This window comes from Pogoniulus pusillus, chromosome 33 (assembly GCF_015220805.1).
Source record: "Pogoniulus pusillus isolate bPogPus1 chromosome 33, bPogPus1.pri, whole genome shotgun sequence".
In the NCBI taxonomy this organism is placed as follows: domain Eukaryota; kingdom Metazoa; phylum Chordata; class Aves; order Piciformes; family Lybiidae; genus Pogoniulus; species Pogoniulus pusillus.
Window position 1 is genome coordinate 7,060,090 of NC_087296.1, and position 25,573 is coordinate 7,085,662.

The 25,573-nt window shown below is 40.4% G+C and overlaps 2 protein-coding genes across 3 annotated transcripts in view; one reads left to right on the forward strand and one right to left on the reverse strand.

The window, feature by feature from the left end:
• The window catches only part of NT5DC1 (5'-nucleotidase domain containing 1), a 115,936-nt gene that overhangs the window by 13,095 nt on the left and 77,268 nt on the right, over window positions 1–25,573 (forward strand). The gene's annotated exons all lie outside the window — the stretch shown is intronic.
• COL10A1 (collagen type X alpha 1 chain) lies at window positions 3,420–10,591 on the reverse strand. Of its 2 annotated transcripts, none has more exons than XM_064170286.1 (3): window positions 10,506–10,591; window positions 9,705–9,858; window positions 3,420–5,585 (listed from the first exon to the last, which is right to left on the reverse strand). In XM_064170286.1, the coding sequence occupies exons 2-3, from the start codon at window positions 9,841–9,843 to the stop codon at window positions 3,691–3,693; spliced, it is 2,034 nt and encodes a 677-aa protein (XP_064026356.1). In that variant the 5' UTR covers window positions 9,844–9,858; window positions 10,506–10,591; the 3' UTR covers window positions 3,420–3,690. The 2 variants fall into 2 exon arrangements, with proteins under 2 accessions (XP_064026356.1, XP_064026355.1); XM_064170285.1 differs by having other exon boundaries at window positions 9,705–9,863.

Sequence of the window (25,573 nt, forward strand, 5' to 3'; positions counted from 1 at the left end):
TCCTTTCAGGGAGCTGCAGAGAACTAGGAGATCTCCACTCATCAGATAATTTCTTCCTGTGTCACTTAACCTGTGATACTCCCACAAATTATGCCTCTGTGAAATGAGAGTAATGACAATTTTATGTCACAAGTTTGTGACAAAGAGATTTTTTTTTCTCAGCTGCAAACTTAATGTAACTTCCTGAGGAAACTCCTACAGCTGGCTCCAGCCCAACATCTACACACCAGGAAGCCCCACTGTCTTTCTTAGCCCAAAGCCTAGCCTTGAAACCACAACCTCTTTGATTTAACTCTGTGCCTTCCATGTCTTAGAGAGGGTTTAACCCTTCAGAGAAAAGCAGTGGTCATTGATAGTATAGGTCAAAACTCAAAAGGCAACTTAGGTGGTCAGTTGAGGAGACAGAAAGTTCCCAAGTCAAAATGCCATCTGAGGAGTGCCATTGTCAGTGGCAGAGCAGAACGACTGACTTTTATTTTTTGGAGTCTATGAAGTGTTTGCAGTTCACTTTGGTTTGTTGTCAGTATGCCCTTGTTCCTATATGTCCCTTCTCTTTTTGCACATGATTTTCTTTGATCATAATCAAGTGTCTGGTGAATTTTGCTTTTCATTGTCTTAGCTATGGTAGTTGCCTTAGATAATTACCCTGTGATATTTTTTTTGGATGGCTCTTTCAGATAGGCCTGATTTTCCTGACTCAGCTTAATGAAGGGTATTAACCCAGTACTGAGGGCTGTTGAAGTACCATGTGAGTATTTCCCTGTGAAAAATACCAGATTTGGTGATTTATATTTTTTTAACAGAAAAAGCAATAGTTTTTGTAGGAAGAAGTTGCCTGATGTAACTTCTTAAAGCAGAGCTTTGTAAAAGTGCTCCTCTTAAAGGCCTCTCTTTCTCTCTTTGTCTTTGCCTATCATTTCCTTACATTTCTTAGAAGTGTAGCATCTGTGGTTCTAGAATGAAAATTACATATTTTCAATCTTTTCAGTCAGCTCATAAGATTATATTTCACGTTGAAAGTAAAAAAGGATTATGGCTGATATGGCAGCAGAGGGTCCATAAATTTCCCATGGAAAGGCTTGATGGGATATGCTCTCAGGTTTCAAGGACACATCTGACAATTTGTCACTGACCACTTTTTACAAAAAGATGTGTTGTTCATGTTAAGAAACAACTTATAAACCTTACAGACCTTGTCAAGCCCACTCTGAACTGAGAATGCAAAGCTAAACTCTAAGGTATGAGATGTGCTTGTGCCACAGTTTAGTGTGTAGTATCTAACTTGTCTGTAAGAGTTGCTTTCTGAATGGCTTACTCCCTGAATGATTATGAAGAGCCTTTAGAAAAATGGGCATGAACTACTAAGGTGTGGATTTATTTGAAGTTCTGTGTGCTCATTTGAGGAACAGAGACATTAAAGGACAAAACCCCTATTAAAAATGGGTGTGTGATAAGGATATGTGAGCTGTGTTTTTAAGACTATTGTCTGGGCCCTTTTTCTGATTGTAGAGACTAGCTAATTGGAAGCACAGGACACTAATGTATTGCTGAGCACCAAGCATCACCAACGGTTTTAAACATGCTTTGCTATACATTCCATATGTAAAGCAATTAACCAGACATTTTACAATTACTGAGCAGTATTTTCCAGCTCCTGTACCCAGTCCCTCTATTTGTTTCTGAAACAAAAGTGCCAGATAGCATGTGCTGCTGCCCATACATTCAGCCTATGTTTAAATACTGGAAAGTGCTTGAACTAATACAAGTGACTGCACAGGAAAACATTGAGGTGACTGGCAGGAGATCTGTAATTAATGTTTAGCCTAAAAGAGGAAGGTAGAAAAGTGTGGGTAGTCTCAAACTCAGGTATTTTGAGTTTTATTTTGGCTGGAGAGAAGAGTATTGCATGGTTGCTACTGATAAACTGTGGTACTGTCCACAAACATTTGTATGCAGTGTTTTTAACAGCAGGACCAAATTGCTTGCCTAGGTGTTCTTGGCTGCTAAAATAAGCAGATCTCACATTACAGTCTCTGCTTAAGCATTTATTATTTTACCAAAGTATAGCCTAAACCTTTATTCAGCAGCACTTACTAAAGGTAGAAGCAATTTTGCAAGAGCTTTCTTGGTAGCTCATTTGTACTTTTGTTAATGAGAGATCAATCTAAAGGTGTCCTTGCTTTGTTTTTATTAATCCCAACATATTATTGAGCACTTGGAGAATTGCTAATTTCAGGTGTTTACAGTGTAAGAAACCTCAGGTTGCTCTTTCACAAAGAAATGGTAATACCACAAATCTTTTAAACACAAGCCTACATCATTTTAGTGTAAGTGATTAAAAACCTCTGTTTAAAAAAAAAAAACAAAGCTAGAAACCAATAGTTTGAGAGTTCATAGATGTTGTTAGTGATGCTTTTAAACTGCATAAGGGGTAACTGTTAGTGAAGAATCATAGAATCAACCAGGCTGGAAGAGACCTCCAAGATCATCCAGTCCAACCTATCCCCCGGCCCTATCCAGTCAACCAGACCATGGCACTGAGTGCCCCATCCAGAGTCCCCTCCCGAGCACCTTCAGGGACGGTGAAATCTGTGATCAAATTATTATGATTTCATAATGAGTTAACTTGATGCCATTAATTTTCCATAGTGCTTTAAAAGACTAATGTCTAATGTTTGTGGGACATGAATGTCTTTAAGTATGATAAATATGGTAATATCTACTGACTAATGACTGTCATCATTAGTAAGTAGAATTTATTGCCAAGACTGTTGTGTTTTTAAAGGAATTTGCTGTTTAGGGAAAAGCAGAGCAGAGATTGTCTCTACTTTTGGAATGGTAAAGCTGTTCTGATTTTGTGAACGTCTGCATGCTTGGGAAGATACGTTCTTAGTGTCTGGATTTAGTGGTGACAGTTGTTTTAGACTACTCTTGAATATTCTAACTTTACAGAACGTTAGGAGCATGAAATATAGTTGATTGCTGCAGATTACAAAATGTGCATCAGACAAAGCTAAATGGACTTCTGGGCTTCAAATCTGTTTGCTTCTTCGTACTGTGAAAGCCATAGATCTTCAGTAACAAGTAATCACTCGTAAATCTATCTTTCTCCACAGTAGTTATTCGTGAATAAGAAAAATGGAACTAAATTGAAACTGGGACATGGTGTGCACTGCATTAGAATTGTTTTAAGCTGTTGAGTGAAGAAAGTTGACGCTGTCAGGTAGCAGAGTGTTTCTGAAGTACCTTATCCAATTGTTGTTATGACTCTACTGTCTCTGAGACTGTTTACTTGGAATACCTTTAAGTATAGTGAAGTATAGGTACTTTATGTGGTATGAAGGGTCGTGGTTAGAAATTCTGATTTTTCTTGTTTGTATATAAAGGAAAAAAGGGGGAAAAAAAGAGAGAGAGGCTGATATATTAATTCATAAAATTTTAATATTGCATTCATTTGGACAGTTGATCATCATTTAAAACTTTTTTTTTTAATGAAAATGCTCTAAAAACATACAATATTGTTCTACTAGTTTTGAACCAATAGTTTAGAACCAATCTCTTCCACCTTCTCTTTCCCTTCTCTATTTCTGTTGCAGAATTGAGGTTGACTTGCTAATGGTGAAACAGATCAGCGCTCAGTTAGAATGGTCTGAAGAAGAGAGTGTTAGGACAGTGTTGAGTGAGATGATGTTAGACATGAGCAAATAGGAAACCTGAGAAAGAAGAGTGGACATAGTCAGAGGAATAAAGACCATTAGATTCTGAGTTGGGCAGTTGGAGCCATACTTGATCATTCTCCATGAGGTCAATGACAGCACTGCCAGAAGCCTGGTCAAGGTATCCTTTCTTGTACTCATCGTAGGTGTACATGAGTGGGGAACCATTTTTGTAGAGTGCAACCCAAACGTTTGTTCCTTTTGCATGTACATGGTAGGCAAAATAGTACAGTCCAGGGATCCTGCAGGTGAAAATGCCTGTTCTGGGGTCATAGTGTTGCTGCCTGTTGTACAGGACTTTATCGAATTTGATGGGAACGGCTGCAGCAGGGTAGGCTTTTGAGAGGATGACACTGAAAGCAGACACTGGCATCCCTGTGAGAGCTTGGTTTGCTCCTCCTTTCAGGTAAGACATTCCTGATAGCTCTCGAGATTCTCCTGCTTTAACATAGCTTTCAGGCACCTGTGGGATTACAGCTTGGCCAGGGGGACCAGGAGGACCTGGGGGACCAGGTAATCCAGGCTCTCCATTGCTGCCTTTGGGCCCAGGGGGTCCAGGTGGTCCCATGGGTCCGCTTATGCCTTTAGTAGAAATACCTGCTGGGCCTGGCAGTCCTGGGGCTCCTGGCTCGCCCTTGGCACCAGGGGCTCCGGGCAGGCCAGGGGGGCCAATGGGGCCTCTGGTCCCAGGGATTCCTGAAGGCCCTCTGGGACCTGGCTCGCCATTGATCCCTGGCACTCCCTTAGGTCCTTGTGGGCCCATCGGGCCAGGCAAGCCAGGGAGCCCAGCATGGCCAGCGTCACCTTTTGGGCCTGGGAAGCCTGGGTGTCCCTTGGGACCAGCAAGGCCCTGCTCACCTGGGTATCCTGGTTTTCCCTCTAACCCCGGCAGACCTTGTTCTCCCTTGGCCCCTGGGAATCCCGGGGGGCCTGCAGGGCCCATGTCGCCTTTGGGCCCGGGCAGGCCGCTGTCACCGGGCAAGCCTTTGCGTCCTTGGGGGCCCATGTTCCCTGGGGGTCCAGCAGGCCCTGGTTCTCCTGGCACACCAGCTGGACCTTGCTCTCCTTTAGGTCCTGGAAGACCAGGAAGGCCTTCAGGCCCTCTGTGTCCCTTCATCCCTGGCAAGCCTGGCTTTCCAAATCCTGGAAGACCTGGGGATCCAGGCAAGCCTGCGGGTCCGGGGTGTCCCTTGGCTCCAGGCAAGCCTGCTGCTCCAGGCGGTCCCATTGGCCCAGGTTTGCCGATGCCAGCTTCTCCAGGTTCTCCTGGGGGACCCTGTGGACCTGGAAGTCCAGCTGCTCCAGGTGTGCCTGGTAAACCTCTGTCACCTTTCATACCTGGCTGACCTGGCAGACCATTTTCTCCAGGTTTTCCTACTCCAGCAGGCCCAGGGAGACCCCGGGGTCCCTGCGGGCCCGGAAGACCCCTGCTCCCCGGGCGGCCTGGAATGCCAAATCCATTTTCTCCCTTTTGTCCATTCATACCGGGGATACCTGGCTCTCCCTTCTCACCGGGGAAGCCCCTCGGCCCTTGAGCTCCTGGGGGGCCTTGTGGTCCTGGCTTGCCAGCGGCAGTCAGTCCTGCGGGGCCGGGCGTGCCGGGGGGTCCTTGTGGGCCTCTTGCTCCTGGGAACCCGACAGGTCCAGGCTCTCCTTTCTCACCATGTGGTCCTCTTTCTCCTGGCTTTCCTGGTAGACCTGGCATACCTGGTTTCCCAACCCCAGAGAATCCTGGTGGTCCTGGAGGACCAGGGGGACCTTGAGGACCAGGGCTTCCAAACCCTGGCTTTCCTGCAGGACCTGGTTGTCCTCTTGGTCCAATAGGGCCTGGGGGGCCAGGGGGTCCTTGTTCACCTCTTACCTGCACACCTGTGAGAGAGAGGAAACCAGGGCAATCAGGGCACCTTTAGAAGATTTGCAGACTTGTAGAGTAGTGGTAAAATGTGCAAAGGGTTAAGCTCACCTCAAGTTTCTAACAGTTTGGTCACTCAGAACCTGATGTTTGGAGCAAAGTCAGAGCTCTTACAAATACAAATGTGTTGAAGCTGTGTTGTGAACTGCAAGTCCTCTAGAATTTTTTTAGGCTTCAGCGGTCATCAGAGAATTTAGAAGATACTGAGCAGTAAATGCCAACTGTTTAGGAATGGAAAGAACAGGTGGCTGATTTATCCAGTCATCAGACTTGTGTCTTGGTGAATGAAGCCAGAGAAGACTCCATGTGCAGGTGCAGCTACTTTGTGCTGCATCTAAATAATGAGATTTTTGTCCTTTTCCCTCCAACTTCTTAAGATGAGCTATGGCTCTGCTTTTCTGCTAACGACATGAATGTTATATTTTCAAATACTGGCTTAAGGGCTTCTGTTTGTTGTAAGAATTACACACGGCAGCAAGGTCACAACTCATCCTTTGTCTTCCTGCAGTCAGAATTCTGGCATCCTTTTTGGTTTTTTAGAACTACTTCATTTTCTTAGTTATCACAACAGCAGGTGGAGCCACTTAACCAAATGTCCCAAATAGAGGAATAACCCAACAAGCTCCCCGCTTAGCTTTCTGTGCACTTTGTAACTTTATGTTGGAATTAGAATGCTGATTTGGGGATGCTACAGACAAGATTAACATTAATATTGTGAGACCACTTCAGTTGCATGCAGCAACTGGCAGCATTATAGAACAAAACAGAAAAAAAAACCCCATATCTATGATGAATGTTAATGTAAGAAATCATTTTAGAAGTAAAGAACTGAGATATTACCTAAGAACCTGGATTCTGTTTTGTTATTTTAGTCATTTAATCTATTTGATGCTTATTTAGGAATTGTTGATCCATTGTTAATCAGTTATCTATTTAAATTGGCATTTCAGTGTGTTGTAAAGAGAGCAGTGTGTCTGCATATGTGTGTGTGTGTGTGAAAGTTTATGCAGTGATCATTCTGCTGTATCTTAGATAAAAAAATGTTTCTTTCCAGAAGGAAAATCTTGATGAACTCAAAATGAGAGAAAAGAGGGAGAAAATTACACTAACATATCCTATATTTTAAAATAACAGGTATTGTATATACACACAGGTAATAACAAATAATGTGTATATACATTTGAGTTTGATTTGATACTGTATCTGCAAGCTTGTCCTATTCCTGTTTTTCCAGGCAGACTGTTTTATGTATCCACTGTGAAGAATGCATTTTCTTTTTTGTTGGTGCATAAAATCATCTAATTTTGCATACCTTCCTATCTCATGCTCCTTAAGGCAGTGAAAAGGGAAATAGCTGTTAAAATGTCACACTCAGAAAGAAATCAATGTCTGATCTACTGACTTGCTGAAAATGCAAACCCACATCTTTCTCAGCTGCTGCAAAGATGGTTGTGGAATCACTAAGTACCAGTGACAGGTCCAGTGCAGTCTTTGATATCTTACAGATATTGTTGGATTTCTTACTACTAAACTCCCAGATTCAACAGAGTGCAAGTGAGTTTTCTTATTATTTAGATGATGTAGGAGACAGCAAATTTTAAGAACTATCTTGTGTGAAAGAATAATTTGGAAGAAGCATAGGCCTTTCAGAATTAACACATACCCTGTAGCTGAAGTGGCATATAAATGCTCTTTGCATGTTTTCTGTTCACCACAGATGAGAGAACTGCCACCAAACAGGCAGTTCTGAGAAGGAGAAGCCTAGTTCTTAGAATTTGCCATCTCTTATGTAACCTATGTAACAAGCTATTTGAGCTAACTGCAGGACTCAGAATTTGCTCCATAGGTTCTGTCTGTGGATAGAACCTCAAAAACTCTGTGTTCACTTCAGAGAACATAGGCAAGTCAAACAAAAGCCTCAGTGCAAACACCTAACAGGTTTCTTAGCTAATGTTGTTTGAGTTGTAAAGCATTAGGGGAAAAGCACAAATAGTTTTTTAACATCAGGTGTATTGAATCCAAATCCAAGTATTTATGTGGAGAAGATAACAATGACCCTAGCCAAGTCTGCTCAGGGCAGGGGTAGAGAGGGAAGGGAACAATCCTACTTTTATTCAGTAGTGTTTAACATGCAGTTATTGCACTTGATCTCATTTGAATTTATTTTTTTATTAGGAAATGGCTTCAAACTTTAGCTTCATAATCATTCTCTTTCTTGCTTTTTCTTGTTTTAGATGTGACTTTACATCAGTCTAAGGTTAACAAAGTGGTAGTTTCTGCCTTTTTTTGCATAAGATGCTAAAGGCTTTGTCAGTGTCCATGTTGTTAGGTTTTCTGTGAGGAGCTATGCTCTTTCAAAGCTGTGATGCTTTTAGACCAGAATGCCTGGACAGCAGTAAGTCCTTTGAGGAAAGGACAGCCAAGATGCTTTAATGAAGTAGGATTTTTATCAGGAAAATTTGAAGCAGTGTTTGGCTACACTTTTATATATCTTGATACATATCTTTCTGCAAAATCAGTTTACATTCTCTGAGTGCAGTCAAATCCCATTTGTGTATTGATTATGAAAACTGTAACCTTCAGTAAGGGCTTATTGAAGCATTGCTGAACAGTCATACCTAATTCAGTGATTATTCTTAACTAGGACTTCCCAAGATTGCAAGCAAAAGAACTACTCTCAAGAAGAAGGTTTTAAAAACTGTTAGAAGAGTTTTACCAAATTAATTGAAGCTTTAATAGATCTTGATTGCCAACAGAAATTGTACAGTTAGCTATATGTTGTTCTGAGTCACCAGCTTAGATCTAGACTGAACTTGAACTTCCTGACTGCTTGTTTTGACAAATAGGCCCACGTATGATTATTACAACTAAAAGTAGCTGAGATACAGCAAAAGCTGTAGAAGCTCTTAGAATCACAGAATCAGTCAGGGTTGGAAGGGACCACAAGGATCATCTAGTTCCACCCCCACTGCCATGGGTAGGGACACCCTACCCTAGATCAGGCTGGCCAGAGCCTCTTCTGAATAGCCTGTTGATAGCTGAAGGAAAATCATGTTCTCGGGGGGAGAGCAGGATGTTTACAAGGAAGATTCCATTCTCTTAATTTTAGTGATGATAGTTTTGAGTAGAACCTACTGAGAATACTCTGGGAGGACAATTCCTCAAATAAAACCAGTACCTTGGAAGTCAAAAGTTTTGATTGTAAGTTGTTTTTTTTTTGTTTGTTTTTGTTTGTTTTTTTTTAAAAGTCTTTGACTTAAGCATGGAAATGCAAAAAGGAACTCAAATAATTTCAAACACTTAAGTGTAGCCACTCACTGGACTTACAAGGACAGGCAGAGTGCCCAGAAGTAAGATGTCACAGTGTATAGGACTGCAATTGTATATTGCCTACACAGTCTGCCATAAGATTGATCTATGAAATGGTCTTCATTTCATACTTTATGTTAAGAAACTTTACTGTAAAAAGTTAGAATTGGTATTGCTGTGGGATTAGTCTGATCATTTAAGGATTAGCTTATATCAGTCATGAAAAAACTATGTAGAGGTTTATGTAACATTTTTACAACTATATATCAATTACTTAGCCTTCCTATACTTTAAACAGCTCTTCATTTGGCTACAGGTGTAAGATAGATACTTAAATTCACACCTAAGGTCTTCTCTGAGTAGAGCTGTATACCTTTCTTTCTGAACATTGTAGCTGACAGGTCTATTGTTAGAAAGCCCAGTGGTAAAACAAGACATTCGAGGATAATCAACATGTTGTACATAGTCATATATACAATGATAAGGTATTATTCCCACTGCTCAAGATCTGTAGCTGTGGTTTTGCTGCCCCCTTATATGTCTATAGTGATCATTGTGCAAAAAAGTGCCTGTGACAAGTGTTGATCCTTGTCAGTGGGAGGCAACTGACACAACCGCTGCCAGTGCTTTCTGCAGCAGTGCCATTACTTTAACAAACCTAAATTGTTAGTGAAAGTTCAATACCCATAGTATAAACAAGGAGCTTTTGGTCATGTATTGACCCTCTAGGAGCAATTGTGTTTATCATCAAAAAACAGTAAACTTACCTTGACTCTTTACATTGTATGGTAGAAAATGTGGCCCCTTGATGCTGGACTGTTTCTGATACTGCTCAGAAAAATATCCATCGCTGCCATGGACAATGTTCAGACAAAACAGCAGCAGTAAGGATATTTGTAAATGCATATTTCCAAATTTGTTCTGTTCTGCAAAGAAACAGAAAAGTTTGTGGTAAAGAAAAGCTGCTCAGTTCTATTTCTTTTGCATGAATCAATGAGTTTTCTTAAAGTGCTGGTATTAAAAGTAACATCACTTTGTGCTTATTTCATCCTTCTTTCACTGATTATGAAAAATGAAGAAGAATGGAATCAGTGTTGCTATCACTTTGAATGATAGAGTTCTTGGATCGATAGTTTAGAGGCACCATCCTCACTCTTAGGGAAAGAATCATTTTAAATGGATGCCAGCCTATTTAAAACCAGACATCAGAAGCAGTGATTATTTTCCTAGTTGCCACTAGGGCTCAAAAAGTAAGTTCAGGAGTTGCACATATCACAGCTCCTGACCTGTAGAAAAGTTTTCAGTGGAAGTACCCAGACACTCTACCACCACCTTGTTGCCTCTGGCTAGTGAAGTTGCAAATAAAACATGAAGCTCCTTCAGCGTTAGTGGCAAAAATCTTACATTGCCTTGATTGAAACCAGGCTTTTATTTGTAAGCTTTCAGATAGTCCCAGTGGCAGCAACGATGCTGTCACTGGCCCTGGTTCACCCTTACAGCCAAAAAAACACATATCCTGTAGAAGTTACCTTCAAAATCAAATAGAATGAAATGAAATCATAACATACCAAAATGTAGAGCTCCAATGCAGAGTGGTAGAGCAGTGAGTCTTCCTCTGTTGAGGAGTTCTTCTGCCACTGGTGAGTGGGCAGAAGCTCATGATTTCAAGTGTCATCCTTGAGTATTTATACAATTTTCCCCCTAGTTGGGTGACTGCTGGGCATAAGCTCCTCCCTCTAAATCAGTAAGCAGTAATTATCCATGGGTATATGTGGATTTTTTTAGGGGTGGGGGAAGCTATTTTGGGCAGTTGTCCTAGATCGTGTGAAGGTTTATTTTGGGTATTTGTTTTTTTTCCTCTTCCCTTGGATTTCTTATTGTTGATGAAATTGTATTGCTCATAGCTTGTATTTTGTAAAATGTTAGGGCCCCTCTGCTTTTAGAACTGAGAAAGGTAACACTGGAGAAAAGCATGAACTTGTAGGTAAGGTTGCTAATTCTAAGTGCTTCATTTGGATTGTCTCTGTAAATGTTTTAAGGGAGGAACTACACATTTTGAAGTTCAGTGAGCTCTTTCAGGACTAACTTCAGTAAAATCTATAGAGGCTGCTTAGGTGAGTGACTGTTCATTGGGATACAAGTGGAGCACTTAAAATCAGTGAAGATGTTAATAAAGGAGTTATTTGATAACTTGAGGATGACTTTCAAGGAGAGGATGACTTTCAAGAAGGTATTTTTTTAGGAGATTGTTATCTTCACATTGTATTTCTAGGCTTCTGGCTTGATGCTGCAGGTACATGATGTGTTCTGCAAGTAATGTTTCAGTAACATGAATTCTTGAAATGCAAGTTTACCTTATGCAGTCAGAGCTTCAGTGTGTGTAGCTGCAACAAAAGTATTGAATCTATACTGATGAAAGATATAAAATGTTATGCAGGCTGACGCTGGGGGCTGCTGGAGGTTTTCTGCAGTGAGTAATTAGTACTTATTAGCAGATTGTCCAATCAAATGCTGCAGTGTAGTAAGTTTTCCTCTTAAATGGCTGCAGTGTAGTAAGTTTTAAACAATTGTATTATTGTTGGTGGATTATAAACTGTTTTTAGCCATTAAGAAAGTTTGTTAAACGAGTCTTAGCTCAATAAACTGCATTCACAAGTTGTGATTTCCTTTTTTGAATAAAGGAAGCTTGCAGTGTTTCAGCATCAATTTGATTAGATTTCAGTACTAAATAGGCAGTCCTTAATTTGCTTGGGACTCTGAAATGTTTACAATTGAAGGGTAAAATAAGAGAGAACAAACAAACCTTTCTCATTTAGGATGAAGCTGTGTAGTTTGCAAACAAAATGTCTACATATAAATTACCTGTGCATTAAAAATTCCCGGCCAATTGCAGATTTCTTTGATGTTCTTGTATGGTATTCAGTCTTGAAGTTAGATTTTTGGATGTTGGAAATTGTTTCCCTTGTACCAAAGATCAGTGGAGAAGCAAAGCTAAAGGATATGTGTTGTTAGTAAAGGCAGCTGAGTGTGTGCCACAAGTCACTCTTCTGAAATGAACATTTAGTTATTTTTCAGGTTAAATTATGTCATTCCTTGATCTGTATAACCTTTTTGGTGAGGACAGAAGAACATGTATGCACCCATATCCTTATACCAGCTGTAGAAATGTTGTAATCAGGCAAGAGTACTAGCATGTCGTGTTACAGTAATGCCAGTAAATAACATGGGTTACTGTGAGTTCTCATGCATGGTAGGTACAGAAGGGGCACCTGTTAGCATTTCAACCAAAAGCCTGAGCTGGTGGCCCTGAACTGTGTGGCTATCTTGTGGAATGGCAGGTTAACACGGGCTGTATTCTGCCTTCTTTTTGTCTTTGTTTAATTCCACACTCTTCAACTGACAACCTTTTTTTGGCTTTTATGTGTAATGGTAAATATCCTAGAACACAAAATACTGTACTGAAGGAGACCAATGGACCATCAAGTCTATTCTGCTTACAATTGTGTTAACACCATTGCTTGCTAGAGGGCTGTATTAATGTTGTGACTTAAAGGCTGCTGTAATAATTTATTCAGTGTATTGTTGAACAGTTCTTTTCTTCTATTCTTCTTCCTGACCATCCCCTAAACAGCACTGCTTTCCATTTTTGTAATTAAACCCATTCTGCTGTAAGGGTCTTCTGACTGAAGCCTGCTTTCTCCATTAAGCTTGTGTGTCCAGTTTGGTCAATGGTTCTCAGAGAATTATTGCATGTCTGAGATGGCATTGCTACTCCCCAAATGTGCATTCAGTTCCTTTTCACCTTTTGGAGAAAGAGGCTTCAGGCTTCAGGTTGTTTCTGTAGCATCTCAAGGTGCTTAATTTAAAAATCAGTTTCTATAAATTCAGATGAGAATTCAGGCATCCACTTTTGACAGAGTGTGCTAGTTAGAGGCTAATTGGAATATTTTAATGAGAAAGATTAGGTTATAGGCTGTGAAAAGAAAACAGTGGTCATGTCTACTTCACTCATAGGCTTGCTGAGATGTATAAAAAGAAAGACACAAGCATAGCTAAGACAGAGTCTCTCTCTATCAGAGTCGGTGTCTGTGTTTTCTCCCTGGGCTTCTGCTGTGTAACCCAACTAATCCTTCTGCTTCTACCCCCCCTTGCCAATCCTCCAAACTCACCTTGCACGTAAGGCAGATTCTGGGATAAGAACAGGAGGTGGAAAGAAAGTGGAAAGGTGGTTAGGAGCCCCTCCTGGGGACTTTGATTTCTGGGAGGGATATTGTGTTTCTTTATTCTTGTATATTTCTGTATATAGCTGTATATATTTGTAATATATTGTATGTACCTGCTTGAATATTGTGCTAACTTGTGAATATTAAGCTTCATTCTTTAATTTCCAGCCAACTGAGTCTAGTCTGGGTGATTTCATAAGAGTAGGGGGGCAGGTACCTCCCAAACCATCACACAAAGGCAGCAAATGTATGGGCATAGAATTTATTTCCTCCTTGAAGAAGTGCAGCTCCATCCCCTTTTTTTGGTTCCCATAAATCCAAAAATAGCTTTTGATTTGAAAACATTTAAATATGCAGCCCTCAGTGGGGCATGTGGTTGCTGCTAATTTAACAATGTTTGGTTAAGAGCAGCGGGCGACAGTTTTATGCACACACAGTTTCATGCTAATTTCTAGCCTAATTCATAAATACCCCCAAAGCAGACACACTTATGTCACAAAAGCACCAATAATGTACACTGATATTTGCCCAGCAGCCTCACTTCCTGCCTTGGCTCCTTCTGGGCAGGAAGGTGAATAATCTCTGTGTCTCTCTGCGTCTCTCTGCATAAATAAGGAGGATTGTGGGGTCAAAAGGTATATACAGGCAAACCCCTTATCCTTGTGTTTAACTTCAGCCCCACCCTATTGTGCTACCTTATGCTGCTCCCTTGGTTTGAGGTTTTGTTTTTTTGTGGGTGTGGGATGTTGAGGTAGAATTGAAGTTCACTGCTTTTGTGTGTTTTCCATGTTGCTGTGAATATTGGCAGAGCGCTGACATGTGGTTAGCTCTAAGCACGTGTACAAAAGGTGAGCTTCAGGATGCCTTTGCACGTGTAAAAAACCATGTACCTCTGTGTACCCTTTTACAGTAAGAGCACATTTTAAACTAGGTGTGTAAACATTTAGATGCTTTTGGTTTATAGTTACGCATTTAGCAAGTTGTCTTTATTTGCAGGTGAAAGTAACTTTGCTCCGTTCTGCTCTCCCTGCCCCAGTACCATAACAGTCAGAAATAATTTTGATCCATTGCACCATTTCAGAGCTTGCTTTTTAGTTATGTATTGCCTACTTCTTCCCATGTAAAGGTAGCCATGGTAAATGTTACGGCCATGATATAGCTTAAGTCCTAAGCTTAACTACCATAAAAAGACTCAAAATAAATTTCTGGACCATGTGAAGTAGATACTGGAATTGCAGAGTCTGTAATGCCTTTTGCAGCAGTCTGCAGTGTGACTGAATGTTCTGTGTCTTGTTGAACATTGTTGGAAAGCATATTCTTCAACATGCTTCTCAAAACCCCCTATTGTCTCAGTGGCTGGCTTACTCCCACAGAATTAGTGGGAACACTGCATAAAGAACATGGAAATGATACCATGATTTGGGAAATGGGAACTGACTTTCAACACCATCCTTCAAATTACTTACAAAGTGATTTAGATCCCACAATAAACACCTGCTTATGAGCTAAAAAACCTCTCTCTGTCACAAGCCCACACACAGACAAAAAAAAAAGAAAACAGGAGAGAAGAAAACTCAGAGAAATGTTGAGTTAGGTCCATGTGGTTGCTGGAGACTAAATATACTCCTGATACTGTGGGTTCTTAGTGTGAATATGCTTAGATTTATCAGTTCGACTGTAGAAGATGTGATCTTCATTTTGCACTAAAAGCACAAACCATGTTCCTAGTTTCGAAGAGCTGTGAGTTCTTTGCAAGTGATAATTCACAACTCAGATTTTGTCTTATTTTGAATAGTTGGCTTTTAGTCTTAGTCTTGAATTTGTTATAGGTTATAATTAGTGTTTATGTCAAAATACAGTACCCAAGAAACTTGGGAAGTTGTTTATCCCTTTTGTTTGCCTAGATAATGTCAGCTGTCAAAAAAAGAGGCAAGAATGTGCTGGGGGGAGATTTCTCCTGTAGTTTAAAATGTAGTCTGGAAAATTTGGAGTAACTTTTTATCAATGACATGAAATCTCACCACTGCTTAAAGGAAACAATAGTTTTGCTGCTCCTGGCTCAGTATCTAATGGCTGACACTTTCTGATGTTGCTGGTTCCCATTTTGTTGTCTATCTGAAGTAAGAATCAAAGGCTATACCCTAGCACATGACAAATTTTCCTCTGTTAAAGTGGTTATCCCCAGAACTTGTGGTGGCTACTGTCATGCAAAGGACTCTAATAGATGGAGGTGAAGAAATTCTCAAAGAATTTTATGTTATCAAAGAAAGGTGCTTAGGAATTTCTAAGAGTTTGAAAGCCTGCCATGAAATTCAAGGAACAATTGGGCTTTCTAGTTTGGGATGCACTTTATGACCATCTGGAAACCTCTAAATTATCTCAATTCCATGGTTTAAAACTGTCCTCTCTCCATCAGACACTGGTGACAAGTATTTGCACACTCCTGTGATAGCAACCAGGTAAGCCCTCAATGGCTCTGCAGAGGAACGGAGTGTTCCACTGTACCTTAATGGGGAAAACTAACACAGAGGATTTTCATCTCCTTACTGCTCAGTCAAATGAACCCAAAGTAATAGGAAGCAGGAAATGTTGTGAATTCAAGAACTGTGAGAATCCTGGCTTTTCTTGTGTATCTTGTTTTGGTTTGTAATTGTTGTTACTTTGCATTTACATAGAGAGTGTTTTCTGTTCCAACAAGGAACTACTTGGATTGCATGAGACTAGAAACTATTTTGGTGAAAAAAATATTTACCTTGCTAGTTGCAAAATAAAAAAGATTCATTTAGAGGTTCAGACTTTACAGTCTTTTGTAATTAATAGAGGCTCGTTGAGGTAATCTGCAGGGCTCTGCAGTGCTATCTATAGTCATATCTTGGTATACAATAAGGAATTCTCTCTTTAAACAAACAAAAAAGGACTGTTACTCTTCCTGTGCTAGTCTTTTTATGGATTTCAAGTCTTATGCTTGCTACACTTGTAATTGTGGTTGAATAAATGTCCTGCTTTAAAGGAGTAATGGGAAGATGGTCTGTATTTATTCTGGCACTGAAAAGCTGAGTGCTGACTGATCTGTTCTGTTCACTTCAGGTAACTGTTGATACAGGAGCTCTATTTAGTATAGCAGTATATTTAAAGAGATGACACCCAATTAAATATTTATAGTTGTATTCTGACTGAGTTGTCTTGCAGAGACACTGAAAACCATGCTGAGACCTCAGGAAAAGATGGTGGCACGTAGGCTGTAAAGTTTTGAGATGTGATGAATTTCTGACTCCTCAGAGTCACTATGACTGATGAATGCTTTCTAACAACACTGCCTTGTGTGCTGTCCCATTTGATTATCCTGATAGAAAGACAAGGTAATCTTCATCCATGTTACAGAGCTTAGAATACTAGAGTAAAAAATACCAAACAGAGGTAGTGATGTTATGAAAGATGTTTTCCAGTGCCTTGGATATGTTACTGGCCTGACCTTATTCCTCCCTCATTTTTATTCCTCCCTCCATTACCTCTGAAAGCAAAACCAACAAATACTGTTCAAATGAATGCACTAATTTGAAAGTCTTATCAGGTGTGTGCTGTAAATGAAAACTGATCAGTTTTCAAGATGCTGAAAACACAAAGGAGTTTTTATGTTTTGATATTGGTCCTTTCTCCCACAAGTGCTTTTCTGATTAAGCAGTGTAAATGTTTAGCTATTTAAAGTTTTGGACTTTCACTCCATCTGTTTAAAAGTGTAAACATGGAGGTGATGGCAGGAATTGCATCCTCCTGAAGGGCAGGAAGAACAGAAGTCTGCAGTTAACTTTGTGCACAGTTCAGGAAAAAAGAATTTCAAGGGGTCTGACTGTTGCATAAACTAAGCAAATGTGAACATATGATTTTAGATTTTGATGAAGGGTTTCCAACAAACTTTCTGGAGCTGCTTAAGCATAATCAGGTAAAGAAGTTTCCAGTTCCTTCTAGCTGGAGATACTAATTTACAGCCTTCTGACTGCAATATGAGTTCTGCAAGTACAATGGTTTATGAAGCTTTTCTGTAAGCTGAATTTGGGGGAATTTAATTTGGACTTTCCTGGAAGTGCTAGAAGGAGTGAGGCTTGTTTTCCAGAGCTCCAGATCGTTTCACAGAATGTGTAAAATGAATTGCAAGCACCAACACCTGAAATAATATAATTGGTCTCTAAAGATTGCTGCAAGTGGTCTTTTGGAGTTCTTGTAGTAAGTTTCTGGTGTTTAAAACTCTGATACATAGCAGTAAAAAGAGAATCCTGAGAAAAAATGTAAGAATGTTAGAGTCATATTTTCCTGAGGAGAAGTATTTTTGCATTTTCTTTAATTCCTTTCTTTTCTTCTTATTTTGATTAGATTATTTTATATTCTGTTCTACTTCCTTGCCTGGTAGACTCAAGGTTTCTGTCAGACTCCCCTGGACTGCAGCAAATAAAGTAGAAACCCTGGTAAAAGAAGGGTGGGAACCACTCCTAATTTCCCAGAGGTGAAAAAGTTCAAGCAGCTGCCTCAGCTATCCCATAATTATGGGAATCTTCTAAATAGTTGGTGAAAAATAGGCATAACTGAGCTGCTTTTTCAAGTGTACCCACTGGAGCAGGTAGCCAGCCAGCTGAATAGTCTCATTCATTGACCTTACTACCTGCTGCAGTTTGGACAATTGGCACATAGTTGTTTTTAAACTTTCATGTTTAAAAAACAAGTGGGGAAAAAGAAAATCCAGACTGTTACAGCCAGAACAAATAAAAGTTGTCTAAGTTCACTTTAAAAATAAGGAATTTGCTTGGTTGCTTCAGTCTGGTGTTTTAAATGTTGCTGTTTTCATGTATTTAAACCGACAGTTTAAGTTCTATCGGTGGCTGCATATAAACTTTCTGTACTCTCTCCCCGATGCAAAATAAGCTTCAGTCCGTGAAGCTTAATTGTTCCTGATGCTTGGTAGTAGGATTGATTTTAGTTTCACTTGGCTGAGATTTTACAAGCTTTACATTGTCATAAAGGAGAGCCAGAATTACCTGCTTGTAATAGAGTGCTAATCAATGGGCTGCTTCAAGAAAATGAATCAAGGCTGGAAAGTTTTATAGGTGACATTTACCTTATTACCTGACTCAAACCCACAAACTTCACTGTCTCATGCATTTCATAGGAGAAAAAGCACATGAATGTGAAGAATTTCTCTTTTTTAAAAGAAGTTTAACCAGTAGGTTAAGGTTCAAAATGTTGAGGCTTGTAAGATAGTTACATGAAAGTAGTTGATAAGTGGAGCAGATAAATACTTCTCAGAGTACTGGTTCAAAAAATTACCTGTACCATGGAAGAAGAGACTCCTGAAGCCCTGCCAAGCTGACCAAAATGCCAACTTGTTTCCAGAGCTGATACTCTGACTCTGCTGTTATTGTGGTAAATGTGGGCAAAATAAACCCGAAAACTCAAGTCCTGCTGGAGGTGATGTTAAATGACTTCTGCACCCTTTGATGGTGAGATGTAAGCAAGGATCTCCACGGAGTTGGTGGATAGGAGCTGAATGCATTTCTGCTGCACACAGAAGTAAAAGTAGCTAACTGCAAGCAGGAATTAAATGCTTTGAGGTTTATTTGGTTGTTTTTTTTTAGACATTTGTCTGTCCAGATTATGCAATGGAATCTGAATTTTACAGGAGTTTTGCAGAACCTGCGAGTGTGTTTAGTAACAAAAGATGTAAGAGGAGAGAGGACACAGCAACACTTGGTGCTCAGCTCATCAAACTTGCATGAAATGGAGAAGACCTGTGAGTAGTTCACCATACTAGGTGATTGTAAACCTGTGGAATACACAAATTCAAGAGAACTAAGTGGTGTTTGGGTATTAAGTTGGAGTTGGGAATTAAACTGCTTTAAATGCAGGTGTCTTAGAGCCTTTCTGGCTGTATAGAGGCTGAAAGGCTGAAGCAGTTTTGCTCAGCAGCCTGGCTGCAGCCTGTGTTGAGTTGCTACAAAACCAGAGGGAAAGGTAGGGTAAATGCCTTCTCGGCAGCTTACGCTGTGCTCCAAGCTGTTGTGGGAGAGAGAAGTGTCCATTTATGACTGGCTTGGGATTGTGTACTGTGTGTTTGCATCCTAGACAAACACATGAGTGTACTCATTTTGCTAGATATTATACTGCTGTGACTGACATTTGAAACTGCCATTTAAGTATGAAACTGTTACAGTCTCATTTCATTTTATCACTGCTGAATTGATTTAGTTGATCTTTACAGCACTTGAAAAGTCAGCTTCAGAAAACCTATAGCAAGGAAATTGAGTCAATTCTAAGCTTCTAATTAGAGCTTTAAAATGGTATTTTTTGAAATGTATTTTACCTGCCTGGGGAATATATTTGATCATTGCAGTACAGCATTGAAGTCTAAGGGAGTGAGAGTTGATCAAGGTCTCCAGTGAGCAGCTACTCCAAGTATCTTGGAGTTCTTTACAGATACGTCTCAGACAGGAATGATGAGGGGGGTGTAAGTGGGTCTTCCCCAGAACATATTCCAGATTATTCAAATGGTGCAAGGATTTGGCCACCCACAAGCTGTAAATTCCAGATTGAGATCTAGCATGACTACTTGTCAGCAGAGGACAAAAATATCGTATGATAACCAGGAGGGCATTTTAATATGTAGACGATAAGGAAGGATGTCTGTAAGCTGTGGAGGTTCTGTGACAGCTTGCCATGTTACTCTAACTTATTTTGCAACCAAAAAAAAGAAGTGGAAGCTGGGTCTAAAATGAATGCTGTTACTTGATAGGGTTATCTGCATATTGCTTGGTATGTTTTATTCATCCTAGTCTCATCCTGTGAGTTATTGTTAAATTTAGGAGAGTCAATCCAATGCTGAATTTTTGCTATCACATATCCCATTAGTTTCTGATTACCTGATTCTGCACTAGAAACAAGGTGAATTCTTTTGTATTTACAGTCTCTTTCTGCACAGTAGTTTGTGGGTTTTTTAAAAGTACTTCATGGTTTCTTGGTAAAATGAGCAAGAGAATTCAGTATTATTTTTAGGTGCAGTAGAATCAAAAAAGGACCCATATATACAGAAGATCCAAGTTACAGGCATGATATTTGAGATTTGAGATTTGTGCTGTGAACTGAAACCCTTTCGTTTACCAGCTTTATGTATTTTTATATAAAGCTGAGCATCTTTAAACTTTCTCCTTTATCCATGACCTATACATAACACTGTTTTCCCCTTGAAATGTGAGGTGCCCCAGAATGCATGTTAGGTCATTCAGAGGCAGCTTATTGTTTCAGGAAACACACCACCAGTGTCTATACACCTATGGTGGGATCTGTTTGCCTACCTACATATTAGTAGGTGTAAATAAAGTCAACAGTACTAGAATATTTCCCTCCCAGTTCCTTTTTATACCTGTGTAAATCCAGATCTTTTCTGGTATGTCCTGTGTACATAAATTGTGTTGGGTTTCAGAGTTGGATTCCACCATGAGCTGTGCTGATGACCGCAGGATGTTTGTGTGAACTCTGCTGTTTCTGGCAGACCTCTCTCTCTGAGGCCTTCAAGCATTGCCCTGGCCCTGAGACATGACATTTAGAGCAGAGGTTTTGTTTGTTTGTGCACCAATATTTTGCAGGTACACGTGTTTAGGTTATTATTAGGCATTGAGCTGCCAAACTCTTAAGTATTGTTCAAATTCAGTCTGAAATTTTTCATACTTGTATAGAACTCCACGGCAGTGGCAGAATGGATAGCACAGAATCACAGAATATATCTGGTTGGAAGAGACCTCGAAGATCATCCAGTCCAACTCTCAACCCAGCACTGAAGGGTCGATGCTAAACCACATTCATAAGCACCAGAACCACATACCCCCGTGGGATAGTGACTCTACCACTGCCCTGGGCAGACCATTCTAATGTTAGAGAACCCTCTCTGTGAAGAAATATCTCCTAATATCCAACCTAAACCTTCCCAGCACAGCTTGTAGCCATTTCCTCTAGTCCTGTTGTTACTTGCCACCAAGGAGAAGAGGCTACTCCTTCCTCACTCCAACCTCCATCCAGGTATTTGTAAAGAGCAGTACAGAACCCCCTGAGCCTCTTCTCCAGGCTAAACATTCCCAGCTCCCTCATCCTCTCCTCCTAGGCCTGTGCTCCAGCCCCTTCACCACCCTTGTTGTCCTTCTCTGGACATGTTCAAGCACCTCAACATCTTTCTTAAATTGAGGAGGCCAGAACTGAACACAGTACTCGAGCTGTGGCCTCAACAGTGCTGGGCACAGGAGGATGATCACCTGCCTGTTCCTGCAGGTCACAGAGTTTCTAATACGAGCCAGGCTATTTTGCAATTACACCAATAGGTGACAAATTCCAAAGCTATGGAGAGAATGAGGGACTTGAAGCTACTTTGCAAGAAGGATGTACAGAACTACATTTGTTACATTTTTTTTGTCAATGGACAAATAGTTTTAAACAAATCTTTCTGACAAAAAGAAAAAAAAAGGTTGATTTACAAGAAATTTGAACTGGAATGGTGAAAAATTGGCACTGTTTTAATTGTCTGAAAATCTAATCGTAAAGAAACCTCACATTTCCCACTAGAGAGGAAGCAGACCATGTTATGACATCAGGTACTTACTTTAGTGGTTCCTTTTTATGATTTTATGATTCATTGGACCAGTTTGTTTTGTTTTGAGGAAAAGTAACATTCACAGTCCTTATTATCAAAGACATTAATGTTACTATTAAAATCTGGTTAATCTACAAAGATAGGTATTGAAAGTGCTGCATTTTAAGACTAATATAATAAATTAAGATGGAATCTAAACATGCAAAAAGCCAAGAATACAAGAGCTTCATGTGCCCTTTTTGTCATTTAAATCATGATCACTTGTTATCTCTGAATACTTTCTCCTTAGTGATATTTGCCATCATCTGGGAGCCTCTTGCCAAATCATAGAATGGTTTAGGTTGGAAGGAACCTCAAAGCTCATCCAGTTCCAACCCTCTGCCATAGGCAGTGACACCTCCCACTAGAACAGGTCGCTCAAGGCTTCATCCAACCTGGCCTTGAACACCTCCAGGGAGGAAGCATCTGCAACCTCGCTGGGCAATCTGTGCCAGTGTCTCACCACTCTTAGGAACCCTAGTTCCTAAGACTAAGAAACTAATGCTTAGAAAGAGTCTGAATTCACAAATACAACAACTTCAGGCTAATTACCATCAAGTTTCCCAATAGTTCTCTGCATCTGCAACTTACTCTGCCTTGAGCAATACATAGTTTTAAATATTTTCAGTATCTAAGGCCAGACTGAGTCATTACAATAATTCATTCCAACTGTTGTAACACAAGCCAAAGAAGCTTGCCCTGCAGCTTCTGCTTCTTCCCAAAGCATACCTTGCAAGACATAACATCCTCCTTTTCATTTAGCCATGGGTTACTCTAGTTGTTTCATAAACTGCTCCTGATTCTTTAGGAGGAGAATTCCAACTTCACAGTGCATAGGGGAGCTCCCTTTAGATAATTTATTACCACATCTTTCAAATGTTTGGCAGGAGTTTTGTTTTTGGTTTGCACTTCTGAATGTGAATTCTGCATTATTGTGCAGTTCCATGCTAGTAATCAAGGAGAACTGAACTTTGCAAGAGTGTCCAGCCTGGTTTTCATGTGGGAGAATCCAGGCATCGTGAACTGTCATACATAACTGTTATGAAAGTATGTAACACCCAGCCTGTCTTTTATCTCCCAAGGAACTCGATTTTTCCTAGTTGAGTGTTTTGAGAACAATTTTCTCTCTCAAATTAAAGCTTTTTATTAGGATATGCTGCTAAATTAACCTGAAGTGTATCTTTCTTGATGAAAAATCAGTTTAAACAGGGAAACCTAAGGCAGAAGACAGCCTGTGGCTGCAAATATGAGTCAACAAACAAATGTTGTCAAACCTGGCAGGGCCAAAGCCTACATGACCTACATGAAGCATTTCACAGTGTTTCTGTTGACAGATGCATGGCCAAAATGGCACCTGGCAAGTTCTGCTGAGAGACACCAAAACAGCTCCTCTTTTTTTTGACCATGAGAGTGGATATAAAACCCTTTCTGTGACTTGCAAAATGCACACAAATAAATTTAGGACACCATTTTCTATTTGAGACTCTGTTAGCAAGTTGTACTTTTCCTCTGAGGCTCATTATTAGCTCTTCATAAGTGCTATATCACACCTGTTGCTGATGTCTACTTGACCCCATTTGGTCTGGGAGTTACTGGGAGGTTGCTCTTTAACAACTTCAGCTTTACAGGCTGATGCTCCTCAGCATATATCATGCCTATAATGTTTGCACAAAGCAAGTTCCACTTTCTGCTGTTTGAGCTTCTGGATGTGTTGGAGATGTGTTTAGAGCTGGCACTAAGCTCTTGCACTTCCACAGAAGCTGGTTGGACATGAAGAAGATGTTGACTGGAAGTTAGATGATCATCCTAGAGTGGTGCAGCACATGAGCACTGGTGCATTTACTAGTGTAACATGCAGATGGACATCCATGCTAATGCACCTGCTCCCAGGCCACCATTGCTTTGTATGCAGCCAGTGCAGGGTGTACGCAGAGTCTGGTTACACCTGCCTGTGTAGGTATCTCTGTTGTGGCCAACAGATTGTGCAGAACTGCCAGTTCTGGTCACCCAAAAATGAAGTATCAAATTGCAGCAAAAAGAATTAGTTGTACTCTTAGAGAATACGGGAAGAGTGGAAAAAGAATACTGCTGCAAAGGGAAAAGAACTTCTTCTTTTACACCAAACTATTTCCGTCAAAATACCAGAGCATACAAAACTGGGAACTGGCAGGAGCCTCCACCACGCAGCAGTGCTCTTTTGGATGCTTTGGAAAGCAGCTTTGGAGCTGGATGAGTGGAGAGCCTGGAAATCCTATTGTGTGTGCTTATGTGTTGAACAGAAGAACTTCTTCCTTCTGAACTTCAAAGTATGGTAGCTGGCATGGGGCACAGGGTAAGGTTTGTGACAAATATGCCTAACAGATTCTGGAGTATGCTGTGAAGCACTACTTTGGGGTTTGTTACACAGCATTCTTAGAAATTCACTTGGTGATTGAGCATGTCTTTAAAAAGTGAAAGATAAATACTGCTACACCCATTGGAAAAGCAGATATTTTCCTTTTAGCAGAGAACAGCTGTTGTAATTAATCTTCTATATGAACTACCTTTTTTTTTCTGAGAAAGCATAGCTACTGCAGTTTTTACATAAAGGCTGAAGAGAGGACAAGGCTCCTAATGGATTAAAGGTCCCCTTCTGTAGGGAAAATAAATGCTTGCTTCCATAGAATCATAGAATCAACTAGTTTGGAAGAGACCTCCAAGATCATCCAGTCCAACCTAACACCCAGCCCTAGCCAATCAACTAGACCATGGCTCTAAGTGCCTCATCCAGGCTTTGCTTGAACACCTCCAGGGATGGTGCCTCCACCACCTCCCTGGGCAGCCCATTCCAATGCCAATCACTCTCTCTGCCAGGAACTTCCTCCTAACATCCAGCCTAGACCTCCCCTGGCACAACTTGAGACTGTGTTCCCTTGTTCTGTTGCTGCTTGCGTGGCAGAAGAGACCAACCTCACCTGGCTGCAACCTGCCTTCAGGTAGTCATAGAGAGCAGTGAGATCACTCCTGAGCCTCTCTTTCTATCATGAGATTTTGCCATGACTTTTGTGATTTAAAAATAAAACCCAGACAGCCTCACCCTGAAGAAGAATGCCAGAACTGTTGTCTTCCCTCATTTCAGATAGGTGTAGTTTGTGTTAGTATTCTGGAAATGTGGATGTATCAAAGGCCCTGTTTTACACAGCAGACAATGTGAACAGCCAAATATTTGTGTAAGTGACATTAGGTAGCATTAGTCTTTGTCTCTGAAAATGGCTAGTCCAGATAACAGTGCAAGAGCCACCTTCTTTAGCTGAAAAGTTGACTCATGCTTTTAGTTACTGATTCAGCTGAACAAGTTCTGCTTACAGCACACGAACAGCCTCATATGACACAAACTGCTCACATGATTGGGAGAACTGCTCTCTTTTTCTTTATGGAGGGGGAAAAAAAGAAGATGGAGAGTCAGAGAAGAGAGTTTAATTTATCCTTTAAAATTATGCTTGATGCTTTACTGATAGAAGCTTATCTATTTTGCAGCTAGTATGTGGCAGGAGGAGCATCCAGACATGGGTTAGGACAAGTATTATCTACTATTACAGCAGCCAGCTGTGATACAAAAGACAAATTGGGGGCCTTAAAAATTAATTTGATGATAATTAAAAAAATAAATCCAAGTCCTGAAGGTGCTTTTACTTTTTCTATCTGTTGCAGTTAGATAGGTAGGAACACAGAGGAACAGAAAGCACAATAATACTGTATTCTTTGGGGACCA